The 14,717-nt window shown below is 42.3% G+C and overlaps 1 protein-coding gene across 1 annotated transcript in view; it reads right to left on the reverse strand.

Moving 5' to 3' along the window:
- LOC311357865 (SH3 and multiple ankyrin repeat domains protein 2-like) overlaps nucleotides 1–14,717 on the reverse strand; it is a gene marked incomplete at both ends in the record, with an annotated part of 36,782 nt that overhangs the window by 11,175 nt on the left and 10,890 nt on the right. Inside the window, 12 exons of the mRNA XM_084477886.1 lie at nucleotides 23–147; nucleotides 638–661; nucleotides 1,033–1,119; nucleotides 1,387–1,522; nucleotides 2,148–2,272; nucleotides 2,823–2,905; nucleotides 4,427–4,508; nucleotides 4,934–5,047; nucleotides 5,805–5,989; nucleotides 10,718–11,117; nucleotides 12,267–12,333; nucleotides 14,349–14,426. Of these exons, the coding sequence (XP_084334012.1) occupies nucleotides 23–147; nucleotides 638–661; nucleotides 1,033–1,119; nucleotides 1,387–1,522; nucleotides 2,148–2,272; nucleotides 2,823–2,905; nucleotides 4,427–4,508; nucleotides 4,934–5,047; nucleotides 5,805–5,989; nucleotides 10,718–11,117; nucleotides 12,267–12,333; nucleotides 14,349–14,426 (1,506 nt within the window). The remainder of the gene's footprint in view (nucleotides 1–22; nucleotides 148–637; nucleotides 662–1,032; nucleotides 1,120–1,386; nucleotides 1,523–2,147; nucleotides 2,273–2,822; nucleotides 2,906–4,426; nucleotides 4,509–4,933; nucleotides 5,048–5,804; nucleotides 5,990–10,717; nucleotides 11,118–12,266; nucleotides 12,334–14,348; nucleotides 14,427–14,717) is intronic.

Consider the following 14,717-nt stretch of genomic DNA (forward strand, 5'->3'; position numbering starts at 1 on the left):
TAGTGGATGAGAATGTGCTTACATTGATCTCAGGATTGAAGGGTGAGTAGCGACTGGATGAGCGCGTCTTTGGTGGGGGTTTTCTGCTCTCTACGTTAGGTGTGCTGTTACGATTACTGTCCCACATTGGCTTCTCTGCATGGTCATCTACACACACGCACACGCACACACACACACACACACACACACACACACACACACACACACACACACACACACACACACACAAACACACACACACACCGGACACAATTAACAAAAGTATGGCTAATGAACAGGCGATGAACAATGTACATAACGTGCAATGCATATAAAATACTGAATTGTTATGGTTCAGATTCACAGAAATAATTGAGGAGAAATGGCAATGAGCTTGTTAATGCTAATGAACAGTTTGATACATCTAGAGGGACTGACTGAAACTAATTACCCAAGAGACACAACTTTATTTTCCTGTATAGAATATATTTTGGTTAGGGTTGTTTGATTTGTTGTGTTTCTGTTATTGAAGAGTAAAGCTTCTACCTTCAAATAACTAAAGACTTTTGGGAGTATCATTCAACATGCACTGCATAGTAACATACTTGGGATGGTAATACTTTTTGACAACATTAAAACAGACAAGATAAAGACTTACCATCCTTCTTCCTTTTCAGTGTAGCTAGACAAAGAAAGCACACAGAGGATGAATAAACTATTTCTAACATTATTTATTTGGATAATGCAGTCGAGATGAATTATGTGACAAAAACAACATTGTTTGCAAATTGTAACGAAAACACTGAAAATAAAAGATCCCTGGAAATATTATCCCATGCACGCACAAAAGTGCACACACACACATACACACACACACACACACACACACACACACACACACACACACACACACAAAAACACACACTTAACACAAAAACAGATCCAGCAATATGTCTATTTGCCTGTGTGTGTTTACCTCTCCATAGCAGCGATGAAAAGTATCTAGCATGGGACTGTTATAATGGTTGGTAATGTTCAATATGTTGGTCTTACATAATTCCTCCAGCTCTGAAGTCATGGACTTGGACCTCATAGCCATGGACAGCAGGGTGGAGGGGCCTCGTCTCGGGGTAGGGACAACTACAAGGACATTCAAGTCAAAAGATTCTCATCAAAAAAACAATGCTTACGAGCTCAATCATTACGTTACCAGGTTCCATGGATGTAGCTCTCCGTGAAATATTAGCCCCCATCATTTGTTTCAAGCAAGTGTTAGGAACACAGATAACAACGAGGTGATGTGTTATGCAATGATATAGGCATCCATTGTGAACACAGCATGGATTGAAGAGGAAGAGAAAAGGCTAAAAATATGGGTGGGAAAAAAAAGGGGAGACTGAGCAGCACCTTTCTTAGGGTTTGTTTTCTCCGGGTCTAGGGTGCGGCTGACGGTCACCACCTTGATGATGAGCCGGTTCCCTCCGTGTCGGATCATGTTCACCACCTGTTTGTGTCCCACTTTCACCACGTTGTCCTGGTTCACCTATACACAGGCCAGGAAGACATTGTGATCACTTCTGACCACCAACAACCCCCAGGCGAGCTAAATACATTCTGCCTGTGTTATTCACACAATCTTATTTTGCAATCCAGCTACAATGTTTGTCTAAAGACAACATTTTCCGCCCGGATCGCTACGCACAAAACATTGAGTCATTTAATGGACGCTTCATCCGAGGTGACAAGTGAGGCTGAGAACAACCGAGGCACGCCATCGGTCAATATTGGAGTAGCAGCTGCAGCTCCAACAACAGTAATAGTACAACCTAGTTAAATACTAATATAACTAATATAACTGGGAAGAGTGGTACAGTTGCCATAGGTATCAGAAATTAAATAATAGTATACGATACAATAATGTCAACACAATACACAATACACAGACAGGGTACATACACACGCACAGGGTACATACACACAGACAGGGTACATACACACAGACAGGAAGTTGGACAGGAATTTGAGGACTATGTGTGGTTCAGGGGGTCGTGTTTATAGCAAAAATACAATGCTTTGAATACGGCAAGGCTGGTGTTCATCGCAGAGAGTCGGGGAGAAGATTCCAGAGTATAGCGACCATGGCGTGTATGTTTTTTTAGGGTACAGACCTTAATGAGGAAGTCCCCGGTCCTGAGGCCAGCCATCCACGCTACACCACCCTCGTCCACAGACTCCAGGTACTGCAGTGCCGGGAACGCCGGCGTCGGGCTGAACTCCTCGATGGGCGTGTCCGCTATGGACCACACATGACGAGTGTATTAGACTCCTGCACTGTGTCATGTAAACATGGGCTGGTAACATGGAGATGGATCTGCAGAGCGACCTTAGTTGTATGATGCGATATGGTAACGTAAACGTAAAAAAAAACGAGGGGGTCAATCTAAATCCGTGTTGGTCTTAGGTCAATGTCACAGATGAAACATAAATGGCTGTATCGCTTTCCTTGTTGTCCTAAAATGAATTTGTCAGCAAAGTCGTTATAATGAATTCACCCTATTGTAGGAGAGGTACTATGCTCATACCTAGAGGGGTGTTGGGCAAAGACAGGATGAGCACAGAATCACAATGCTGTAAGCATTGCAGATGCTTTTCTGTCAACAATAGAGTGTGGCATCAACATCTCCCGTGTAACATTTTCTCTCCTCCCATTTTTGCATTTTGAGCTTCTTATTACAAGGCTTTGACAAACAACGGTGGACCAAGAATGAGCTGGGAAGCAGGAGCAGTGAGGGACAAGCACAAGGAAAATGATGACGTTGAAAAAAAAACTGCTCCACTGGTACCTTTTGCCCCTCTCAGCACGAATCCAAATCCCTCGTTGTCCCTTTTCTGCAGCACCACAGTCTTCTCATCAATTATACGGTTGCTGTGGACGTTGTGATCAGAGTGTTACGTCAGCCATTCATATTAACCAATGGCCTCTGTGGCCTGAACTATGCCCTTTATCCTAACCCTTGGACTGTATGGGGGGAGGAAAGATGCCAATAAACAGGCATCTGTCGATGGTGTGCAAAATACAGATTGTGTATGGGCCCAGAATGGTACAACGAAACCCAAACAACAATGTAAGGACAGCAAAATAAAGCATCATTGAAGATACCCATCACTCTCCCAGAGAAATGCAGCTATCTCGGAACCCATTCGGATTCCCTGCTTGCTCCTCGCCGAAAGGTTCTGGGTTCGAACCCCAATCTGTCCCTGTCCCTGATTTGTTATTTCTCTTTGTCCCTTATAACAATGGGCAGCATAATGCAGTCGCGAGGTAGGGATATGTACTTGCATTTACATAACTGGTTAAATTTGCACACTGTACAGCTGAAAGTGGATTATTTATATATTAATATCATCTATTTATACACACGCTGGTGGTGTGCCTCCTGCTCTTGATTCCACTGGTTAACAAGCATGTGGAGTGCTTGAGATTCAGTGGGGGGTTCGGGGCTACCCCTCCCACACTACCCCCCTCCCCCGCACCCTGTACTAGCTACCGCTGGCTGCCAGAATCCGATCCAGGTCACTGGTACTTGCCTACCGGGATGTGAACGGCTCTGGCTCATCCATCACATGGTCAAACCATACCACAACCACTGTGACAAGTTTACTATTCTTCTTGTATATTGTTTCTCTGCATATAATATATGCAGAGCATGCAAACAATATAAATATATAATAATTATTCAAATATAAATGTAAAAAAATGCAAAATACTAAATGCAAAATGCAAAATGCAAAATAAAAAATAAATATTATATATTTTTTATTTTTTGCATTTAGCATTTAGCATTTAGCATTTAGTATTTTGAATTTTTGTACTTTTGCACATTTATATTTGTTGTTCTTCACTCTTATTCTATTTGTAACATGGTGTCTGCTGCTGCTGGAAGTGCAATTCCCTGAGGGAACCTTCACAAGGGATTAATACAGTTCCCATCTATCTATCTATACACCCAAGCCCGTCCACTACACTCCATGAGTGCCAAACGTCGTGCTACTCCCTTACTACGTCGGAACCCCAGCAGCCACTAAATAGAAGCCAGATTGTTTGCAGTTCTGACTCCATAATGGGGGAACGAGCTCCCCACTGACATCAGCACAGCTGAAACAACCCGTCTCGCACCGCAGGCTGTAAGCCGATCTGTTCAGACTGCATCTTGTTGAATATAAAATAGGAATTTTAATGTACTCTAATGACTTGCACTTTTTTGGTTATGTCTGTGTCGTTGAAGGCATTTGCTGTACGTGGCTTTGGATGAAAGCATCTGCTAAATAATGTAATATAATAAGGGGGATTGTGTTTGGGACCTGAGGTGTGGAATATACCTCACACCTTCCTATACCTTCTACAACCTTTCAGCCTGACAAGTGAAAACTTTATGACTGTGCTTACCTGGCGGCCTCAAAGCTGTCATAGGAGCCAACGGTGTAATTCCTGAAGAGCTTTCTTCGTTCTGCATGGTCATGCCTGGTGTCTGAAACGAGATGCAAGATCCACTATTGAATCATATTTTATTTAGGCATTTGTTCTACTGCTTGTATCTGGCATCTGCCGTTTCCATCTTTACAACACGTCCATGAGATTGGAGGAAATCCATGTCTGCGCTGTCACGCATTTATCCGAAATTAATTAATTTTATCAACATTAAAGTACATAAATAGCAGACACCTTGACTTGGCTTGTTACAGGGGAGGGGATGGGTTCTTGGTCAAACAATGTGGGCCAAATAAGGCTCAAAAAGATTATCACTGACTGACTGACTGTTTACATTCCTTAAAGGTAAAAAGAGCAAATCATGGACTTCATTGACACATTCTTTGAAGGCTGTATTTTGGTGCTTGTATGGCAACATCATCACGTGATGTGAGTTTCGGTCCTTGTGTGTTTGTGTGCACTCACAGGGTCTATCTTCCTGAGCCGGTGTCGGCACCTCCTCTACGCATTCAGCAGGAAACCAGCCAACACTACCGCGGACGCTGCCTTTCAGGTAACCCCCTTCTCCAACACACAGCACTAGAGACAGAGATCCACGTAAAGGTGTTAGGATTAAAATACCATTTCAGGTCTTCACCAGTACCATGCATTTAAAACCTCCATTCCACATTTTAGAACTACATACAACATTATAAAAGTACAGCAACTGAACTGTACCGAAATCATGTATTCAAATAGTATAAGTGATAGGTGGCAAAAGATAGGTGGCATCAGCCTAGAGCCATGTTGCATTGGCATAGAGGCAGCTCACAAGAATACCAACAATGATATTATCTGATCTGTGATATACAGTACATCTCGTCCCATCCTACAGCATGACAAAACACATGAATGAAATGTTCAGCATTTATTGTCATGTTGTGGATCAGTAGATTTCCAAGCGTAATCCGCTGTGTAATTCCACGTCCACAGGGATAGTTCATGCTAGTTTTGGGGTAGGTTGCGGGTGATTACTTTGCAGAATTGTATGGTTGTTCAGTGGATGCTTTCCATTTTAGGCTGATTAAGGTAATGAGTAGGACCCCATAAATGCATTGTTAAAAAACAATGCAAACAACAAACAACAAACAACAGGTGCAAAGTTGAAATGCTAACTCCAACCATTTTATATACGCAAAAATGTAATACATTGCCAAATCGAAACATTTAAAAAAGAACAATAAACATTTACCGAGAGACAAACTAATTGCTGTTAGAAGTCCCCAACCCTTGTTCTTGTAAATCCTTTACAGTACAGTTCTAAAACGAATCCACCTGACACACCCAACAGACTTACCTTTGACTCGGTCATTTTTACACAGTGCAATCTCCCCCTCAGCCTGTGGGTGGTAAGGTGTGATGACCACAAACTGTCTGGCAGGGATGGCGCTGTACTGGTTATTGTTGCGCGGCTTCTCCACCTCCTCGCGGGTCCTGTGATGGGCCGGTTCGGGGCCAACACGGCCTCCTCCACTATGGGGGCTGGAGAACATAGTGGGAGAACCGTCTCAATATCGTAACAGTATAGTCACACGAAAGGGTGCACGTTTTAGGAGCAAGATGCCAAAGTCTAGTGTCTAGTGTTTGAGCAAGATGCCAAAGCCCGACCTGCACCGTACCTAGCGGTCAATTAGGGTTTGTGTATCAATCAGCCTAGTATCATCAATTATATTTTTATATATATATTTTTATATATTTTTTTAAATATATATTTTATATATATATTTTATGGCAGACATGCTCAACTCTGGACGTATGGGCTGTTTCACTTTCTTTCGATACATATTTGTTTCAACCAATCATGTTGCTGGAAGGCAGGGATCTGTTAGCCAGGCTAGCGCCGCCTACTGGTTCCGGCAAATTTAATTTGCCTCAACCATATAGTCAGGGAACTAGCAATGCGTTTCGGTTTGCTCCGTCCGCCAGAGCGGACGGACCAATCAGCGAGCAGATGTGGCGATGACGGGCGATGACGGGCGATGACGTCGAACTGAAGCGCCCAAACTGAAATACCGGTGTAGTTCCCAAGCTGCGGTAAACAGTTGACGAGATGGATGTCGGCGAAGCTATACGCTCTGTGCTTGAAACTATTCCGGATATTGAAGACTTAAAGCCAGAACAAGAAGCATGTTTGACGAATTTTTTGGAGGCCAAAGACGTTTTTGGACTTCTTCCTACCGGGTTTGGGAAAAGTTTAATTTACCAGCTGGCCCCGTTAGTGGCGAAGACATTATGCAAGCCAAACGCTAATGCTAACCCTATTGTCATCGTTGTGTCCCCCCTGCTTGCCCTGATAGAAGACCAGATTAAGGAGGCAGGGATACTGGGTGTAACAGCAGGCCAGCTTGGCGTTAGTGATGACCAGGACATAATAAACGGAAATAAATAAACGCATAGCATACGTCACCGCCAAGCAGCAGCGATTAGTCGAAGCAAACGGAAGCAACCGCCTCCCGGAAGCAAACGAATCTCTACGGCTCGTGTTCAGACGCTATATGAAATGTAATGAAGTAAGCGGCTGATGCATCAGGCTAGGGATCTGTAAGCGCAGAATTGGAAACTCACACTCAGGAGTAAACTGTAAGACAGTTAATGTGCAGGTTTAAAATCGACACTGCGTAAACTGCCCACGATAGAAATACTTTTACACAAATCTCCGTAACAAAGCAGAATACAAGGAGTAACTCCACCCTTTCAGTTTCTTGTTTGGTAGGACTGCTGCATCTGCTGGTTAGGACTGGTTAGGACAAATGTTGATGGTACTCCTGTCAAGTGTGTTTGCTTTGAAACCTTTTTAGAAGCAAACACACTTGACTACAGGAGTACCATCACCATTGGTGCCACCATGGTGATTGCAGCACCAATGGTGATGGCTCTCCTGTAGTCAAGTGTGTTTGATTTGACACCTCTTTAACTCCACTTACAGAGCAAGACTCTGACACACACACACACACACACACACACACACACACACACACACACACACACACACACACACACACACACACACACTTACATTTTTGAGCCAACGTGAAAAATCAAGTAGCTTATATTTCTTACAGCAAACTACATTGGCTCAACACCCCAACTCAGTGGTAGCTCTACACACTCCTATAGTGTCAGCCACCCACTGGACTATAAAGGTCAGAGCAGTCAGCAGAAAGGTAAGTCAAATGACCTATTAAATTGATTTCATAAAGAGATATAAGAAACTTAGTCTACTTAGTCTAACTAAGTCTCCCTAGCTAGTTTTCACACAACAGAAAATGTTTCCTTCACAATTTCAGGCTCTACTACATTTTCAAACGAGACGTTATTCCTGTAGCTACCTTTGCAGAGAGAGAGAGATACGTAGAGAGTGACAGAGAGAGAGAGAGAGAGGGAGAAAGAGTGAGAGAGAGAGAGAGAGAGAGAGAGAGAGAGAGAGAGAGAGAGCGAGAGAGATGGCGTGTGTTTGTGTGTGTATTTGTGTGTGTGTGTGTGTGTGTATATGTGTGTGTGTGTGTGTGTGTGTGTGTGTGTGTGTGTGTGTGTGTAGGTGGGTGCTGTGTGTGTGTCCACTTGTGCATTGTATTATCTAATCCTCGGTGGACGAGACCAGAGCTTCCATCCACAGCTCATGAGTCGCACAGGCAATCACCATAGCAACACATCATCCATCTAGGGAGGTCGTCCCATTTTAAACATTGTACTGTAAATGGCTGCAGTGTGTGCATGAGCAGTTCATGGGATGTTGTGCATGTAACGGTGCAAACCACATCAGTATTGTCATACTGATTTTGCAGTTGTTAAACTCAATGATTATTGCACCACTTATTCACTAGTGTCAATGCATTTTAGTTTTCTGTATAGCCATAAGTCATATAACAACATTACCTCATGGAAATCCCCAAAGGAAAGGTATTGCAAAGTACAGTACACCAACACTTCCTGTACAAAATGGTATACTGCAGAAAAACCTCTCAACCCTGGCATGAATCGTGTTGAATTATAGGCAGCTATTTGTGGCAGGTGAAAAATGGCCCTGAGCAACCACAAATTCACAACTGTGAAGAGACTTTTAGCAAGCTACAAAACCAACAACTGTTCCAGTGGACTTGCTAAGTGACCATATTTAGATGACGGATGACTGGTGGTACTGGGCAGCTCCCTATGAATGCAAATGTATAATAATCTAATAAGATTGAGGCCTTGATATAAAGAGCCAAGGGATGGTGCAGCTCATAGTTTAATTTCATGAACTCAATGTGTACAGGGGTAGGCAGTTTTGTCCATGTCAAAAGCTGACGTTCACAACAGCATCGATGTAGCTTGCTACATCATGCCCAGTCATGTCTTTCACACCAAATTCAATCCTGCAGTCGCATGTTGGTTCAGTTTTGCTGTATTGTGAGATGGACTTATCTGAACTTGGACCCTGCACACCGATCAAAATATCTGTTGTTAATATATTACATTTTAAGGCAAAATGTGACAGACAAAAATAAAGAGGTTTGATGTTGTTTAGCACATCAGGAGTGCTCTTGTCACGAGTGTTTCATTTCCCATATTTAACCCCAACCTCATGATGTTGTAGCCATTAAAGTGTCGTTAGAAAGCTGCAGCACACACAGCAGTAATGCATCACTCATCATCTGTATACCTTTTTCCATTGGTGTTCCATTGTCAGTTCATGCTATGTAATAACTTCTAGTAATGGTTGATCCAACCTATATCAGTTACAGAAGGCCTTGGATGCCCTTAAAGACAAATGTAATGACTTAACTCACTCAGCTAATCTCAGAATTAAAGATACCATCTTGATTATATTTACATTTACATTTAGGGCATTTAACAGACGCTTTTATCTAAAGTGACTTACAATAAGTACATTTGTCAGAAGAAAGAGAAACAACAATATATCGCTGTTGGTACAGTTAGGATGTTCACAGAAACAAGTGTCAAGCACTAACAATTGCTAGGTTAACCCATTCACTGTATACAAAAAAGATAGCTAGGATAAGATGCTACACAATGCTAACTACTATTTTTAAGTGCCAGGCTGTACAACATATAATACGATCAATAGACACTATATGTGTTTTATTTCTTCTCTTGATGGAAATGGCCATCATCCTTTATCTTATATTAGGATATTAGGATGTATTAGGATAAAAAAACAGCCACATTGTTCATCGAACGTATTAAAGAAAACATGCAAGTAAGCTTGTTTCCATGACTAATACCATGGTGACTTTGGAATGATAGTTTCCACAGCTTCCATGCCAACGCCAGAACGAGCTCTGAATTATTGAACAAGCGTTTTCAACACGTGGCTGAACATGAAAAATAGATCAAACTCTGTGTTCTCCATTGACATCTCTCTTATGCAATCCATGGTAGAGATCTAGCGTAACCAAAAGCTAAGGCTTCGGTTATCCTGTGGAACATTATAAATGTGTTTTTTATTATAATTGTTCTGAATTTAGAAAATACTTAAATCCTGTCCCCTTTTTTTTTACTATTGAAACAAGTTATGATTCAAAGATGACTCCTGTTTTATTATTATTGATTTAGAAAAATGTGCTAAAATTTATAGTTTCAGTAAATTTGTAATAAAAAGATTGGCAAAAGAGTACCTGCTTTCGACTTGTCTTATCTATTGATATTAGATCTGCTTTTAATACAATGCAAATACAAATTAGCTGAAGCCTTCAGAAGACATGGAAGAAGAGGCAAGCCAAGCAGTTTTTCACAAAACACCCTCAGAGGGTTGGCTATAACAAGGAGCTCTCTGATCATCACTCTATCAATTTGCTCCCACAAGGCTGGGACCAAACGCTACGCATTAATTTGCCCTCCATACCAACACATAACACATTTTTAAAGATGCAAATTACATGCCCTTGTTGTTGGTGGGCTTATGTTCCGAACAGAAACACACTGAAAGCTTCGCACTACCGGCACCGATTCCACCCTTGGAAAGCACCGGAAGGATTGATTGGTCAGAAATGATCAGAGTGCGGTCTCAAATCTAAATGGGCTTGTACAGAGGCAGGTGCAGTCAACTCAACACAGATATGCGCATTTCACTTGCCAACAGTTGAGGAACGGCTATGCCATTTCCAACTGATAACACAGCTCTCAACTCTGACCTACAGTCAAATCATTCCTTAAACAGTGCAGTTCTTGGGCCCAAGACGCAAAAAAAAACACAAAAAGCAGCCAAACCTTGTGTGTCTTTGGTGTTGTCGACGGACGTCCTCCGCTGCCGGTCTGCCCAGAGACGGGGACCTGCTCCGGGAGGAGGGCCGGCCCCCTCGCACCCCTCCCACCGTCTTCACGGTGCTGACCGCCGGAGAGGGCATGGTGGGCGAGGAGCTCCGGTGGCACGGGGACGGACTGCGGCGTGAGGTGAAGGACGGGGAGGCTGAGGGGGTGGACACCACAGTCGACGAGTGGGACTTCTTGGGGCCCGGGCTGGGGTCGAGATTGTTGTCCTCGCTGTTGGAGCGCAGCAGCACGGGGGCCGTCTCCAGCTGCTGCTTGGAGGAAGGCACCCAGTGGCTGGAGGGCGAGGCGTGGTTCACCCGGAAGGGAGAGGCGCATCGGGGGCTCTCCCTCAGATGGACTGGAGAGGGAGAACAATGCAGTGAGATGGACGGAGCAACAAATTTAAGTGATGGACAAACAATGATGTGGCTGGAAGTCAAGGAGAAACAATCCCGTCTTTGGTTAAGTACAGAGGTTTACGTCAACAAAGTTGACCATAACTAAGGACTAAGAGACCATACAACTTACTTGACCATCTGAAACTATGTGTGTTGTGCATGTGTGTGTGTTTGTGTGTGTGTGTCATTTTCTAATCTGCCCTATGTGTACATAATACGTTTCTTTTAGCATACTTACGTTTACCTACCACGGCAATCGGCAATCCAAAAATCAAGTAAGGGTTTGTACAAAATCTTGAAAAATATCACGATGCATTATCCCAAAATAAACAGTAGTTAAAGGCTAGGATTTAGTTTCTCTGCTCCTGGTCAAACAAGCAACAGAGTTTGAAAAGCTGTTTGCTGCTTCGAATCCTTTTCTCCTGCTTCTCATCGTCACTGACTGCCATTTTTATCCTTGTCTGCCGTTTCTCACATGCCTACGTATTCTTCCCAACGGCACAGTACATTGCCTTGCAACCAATCAGTACATAGAACTGGTGCCCATGGCAACCACATGCATCCGTTCCTGTATGTTAGACCCGCCTACACAAAGATGTATAAACAATAGTTATATCGATGATGATTGATGCACGCACACATGCACGTGTGCGCACACACTCACACACTCACACACACACACACACACACACACACACACACACACACACACACACACACACACACACACACACACACACACATTATGTTAAGCTTGAACAAATATATTTTTATTTAGGTATATTTGTACTAATCAACTTGCCATCTCATATTTAACTGGGTTAAGTCAACTAACCATTCTCACATGTATCTGGTGAATCTGGTTTAGCTGTAACTATCTAAGATTAGTAGAATATCTTTCTGGGTTTAGTAGTATAATCAACTCACCATTCTCACATGTATCTGGTGAATCTGGTTTCGTAGTATATTGATCTAGGATTAGAAGTATATTTTTCTGGGTTAAGTAGTATATTTCTCTAGGATTGGTAGTATATTTCTCTGGGTTTAGTAGTATATTTATCTCAGATAATTAGTATATTTTTCTGGGTTTAGTAGTATAATCAACTCACCGTTTTCATTGTCCTTGTAGTTCTTGATGATGTCTGCGAGCTCGAAGTTCCCAGCAGTGATGGCCACCTGGTATTTGAAGGTGGATAAAAGTAGTGTTAATTCAAAAGTGTTGCATTTTGATTATTTGAGGATATTAAACAGGTTAACACAAATCCAAGTTGCACAAAATGTTTTTGGTTGGCTTTATATAGGGGGGGGTTAGGGTACGGGTTTGCGTTAGGATTTGTGTCTTGGTTAGAGTTAGTGTTAGGGTTCGTAATGGACTAGGCTAGGGTTATTGTTATGGCTCATAATGGACTAGGGGGGGTTAGGGTTAGGGTTTGTTGTGGACTAGGTTAGGGTTAGGTTTCGTTGTGGACTAGTTTAGGGTAAGGGTTTGTTGTGGACTAGGTTAGGGTTAAGGTTTGTTGTGGACTAGTTTAGGGTAAGGGTTAGTTGTGGACTATGTTAGGTTTAGGGTTCTTTGTGGACTAGGTTAGGGTTAGGGTTTGTTGTGGACTAGGTTAGGGTTAAGGTTTGTTGTGGACTAGGTTGGGGTTAGGGTTCTTTGTTGACTAGGTTAGGGTTAGGGTGAGGGTTCATAATGGACTGTAGTTGTTCTGGTGACCAAGAAAGACTGGCTAAAGACTTAATGCTTAACCAAACTCCTGATCAGCTTGGCACAGCTTGCTTTTGGCTGGATTTAACTACTGACATACTCCTCTATGTACAGAGTCCTTCCCTATCACTGATGGAACATTCAATTCAATTAGATGTGCGCCTTAAGCTGCTGGAAAAAAGAACCTGCAAGTGTCTTCCTTTCAGACTTAAAGACAAATCCTTGTCAAAGAAGTTGACTCAGTAGTGTGTGTCTGCCTGATAGTAGTGTGTAGATATTGACACCAAATTTTTTGAAGTACTTCAAATATAAATATCTCTAATGAGCTGTATTCTCCATATTTTATACAATAGTGGTTTCAATACCTATCATTTCCTGAAATTTAATCTCAGGCACTCTTTTAGTTGGTACTTGTTTAGCCATCATAAACATCATATATGTATAAAAGTCTGATGAATTAGTTGTAGGCATAAAGTGGAAAGGGTCTTGTTTTTAAAGACCGGGTAAACCAAGAATAATTATGGGTTTTGAGTTTATAATACCACAGGAAAATATATTATTAACCACCCTGCCAAATTTGAAGGACTAAAAAAAAAGTATATAAAATTATGCTTCAAAGTTGATGAAAAATGAGCAGTAATCCCTGGCTCAGGACGGTGGGGGCGTGTGCGCTGCAGGCCAGGAAACCACGCCCATCACCGGAGAGGTCCAGCCCCTCCCAATCTCAAAGCTGAAAATGGACGCCCTGTCTGGAAGTTTCATAGGCAATGTACAGCCCTACATGTATGAGCCACCAGAGCCAGAAGAGGAAGAAGAACCTCAACATATCGAACGGTCAGAGAGTCGTCGCTCATGTGTAACAGAATGGTAATTTAAAAACTGACAATTCAAACCAGACTCGTGAGCGGTAAAACCATAGACGGGTGAAACCACAGAATGCTAGTGCGCGGTTAATGTATTTATACCTAGAGGGCAGCAGGGGGCGGGTTTATGTGAGTATGACCGCTTTACGTAAAGCGGTCATCGATGTAGACCCGCCCATTTTAAACCTGCACACAGAACATTCTCTGAGGCCTAGCTCCTCAAGGAAATGATGAATGGGAAAAATATTTTTTACATGTTTTGAGGGACACATTTAAGGCCTAATTAATATGATAAGAAGAAAAATACTGAATTTGGTTTACCCGGTCTTTAAATTGAATTGTGTCCTAAAATGGTCAAAATTGCATCACTCGTGCAAATGATGACCATCTGATGGTTATTAAGCATTATTCAACTTAATAACCATACAATTTCTCAGTGAAACAAAATAAATTCAACGAACATCTTTGTTTTTAAAGTTGTTTTGTTCATTTTTAGGACCAAAACTCTCTTTCCCTTAAATGGTTTGCTAGATTTATGCAGTCTTTGGTAGCAACTCCTATAGATCCAATGTCTACATCTATTCAAGAGCTCATAGTAGAACACACATTATTGGTCCTACCTGGAAAGGAGTCTGCCCTCTGTAGTTCTTCACGTCTTTACATGCACCAATAGACAGAAGCAGTCTCACACATGGCTCCTATGGAGAATGAAACAATGGGAGGAAGTAAATAAGTCAAGATAGCTGATAAAAGTCAAATGAATGAATGAGCAACAGATGATAATGGAGGTCACTGAAAGGTACTGAAAGAACATGAAAATATAGACAATTAATTGGCAGGGTTGGGGTTAGGGTTGGGGTAAACCCTGACCCTAGCCACTAGAATGTGGCCACCAACCCTAACCCTGCCAATTAATAGTCTATATTCTCATAACCCTGTTACTGTCTTTGTTCTTTCAGTAAGAGCACCAGAACAAAGCTCTTCTGGCC

The sequence above is a fragment of the Micromesistius poutassou genome (assembly GCF_964030765.1).
Source record: "Micromesistius poutassou genome assembly, chromosome: 13".
Classification (NCBI taxonomy): domain Eukaryota; kingdom Metazoa; phylum Chordata; class Actinopteri; order Gadiformes; family Gadidae; genus Micromesistius; species Micromesistius poutassou.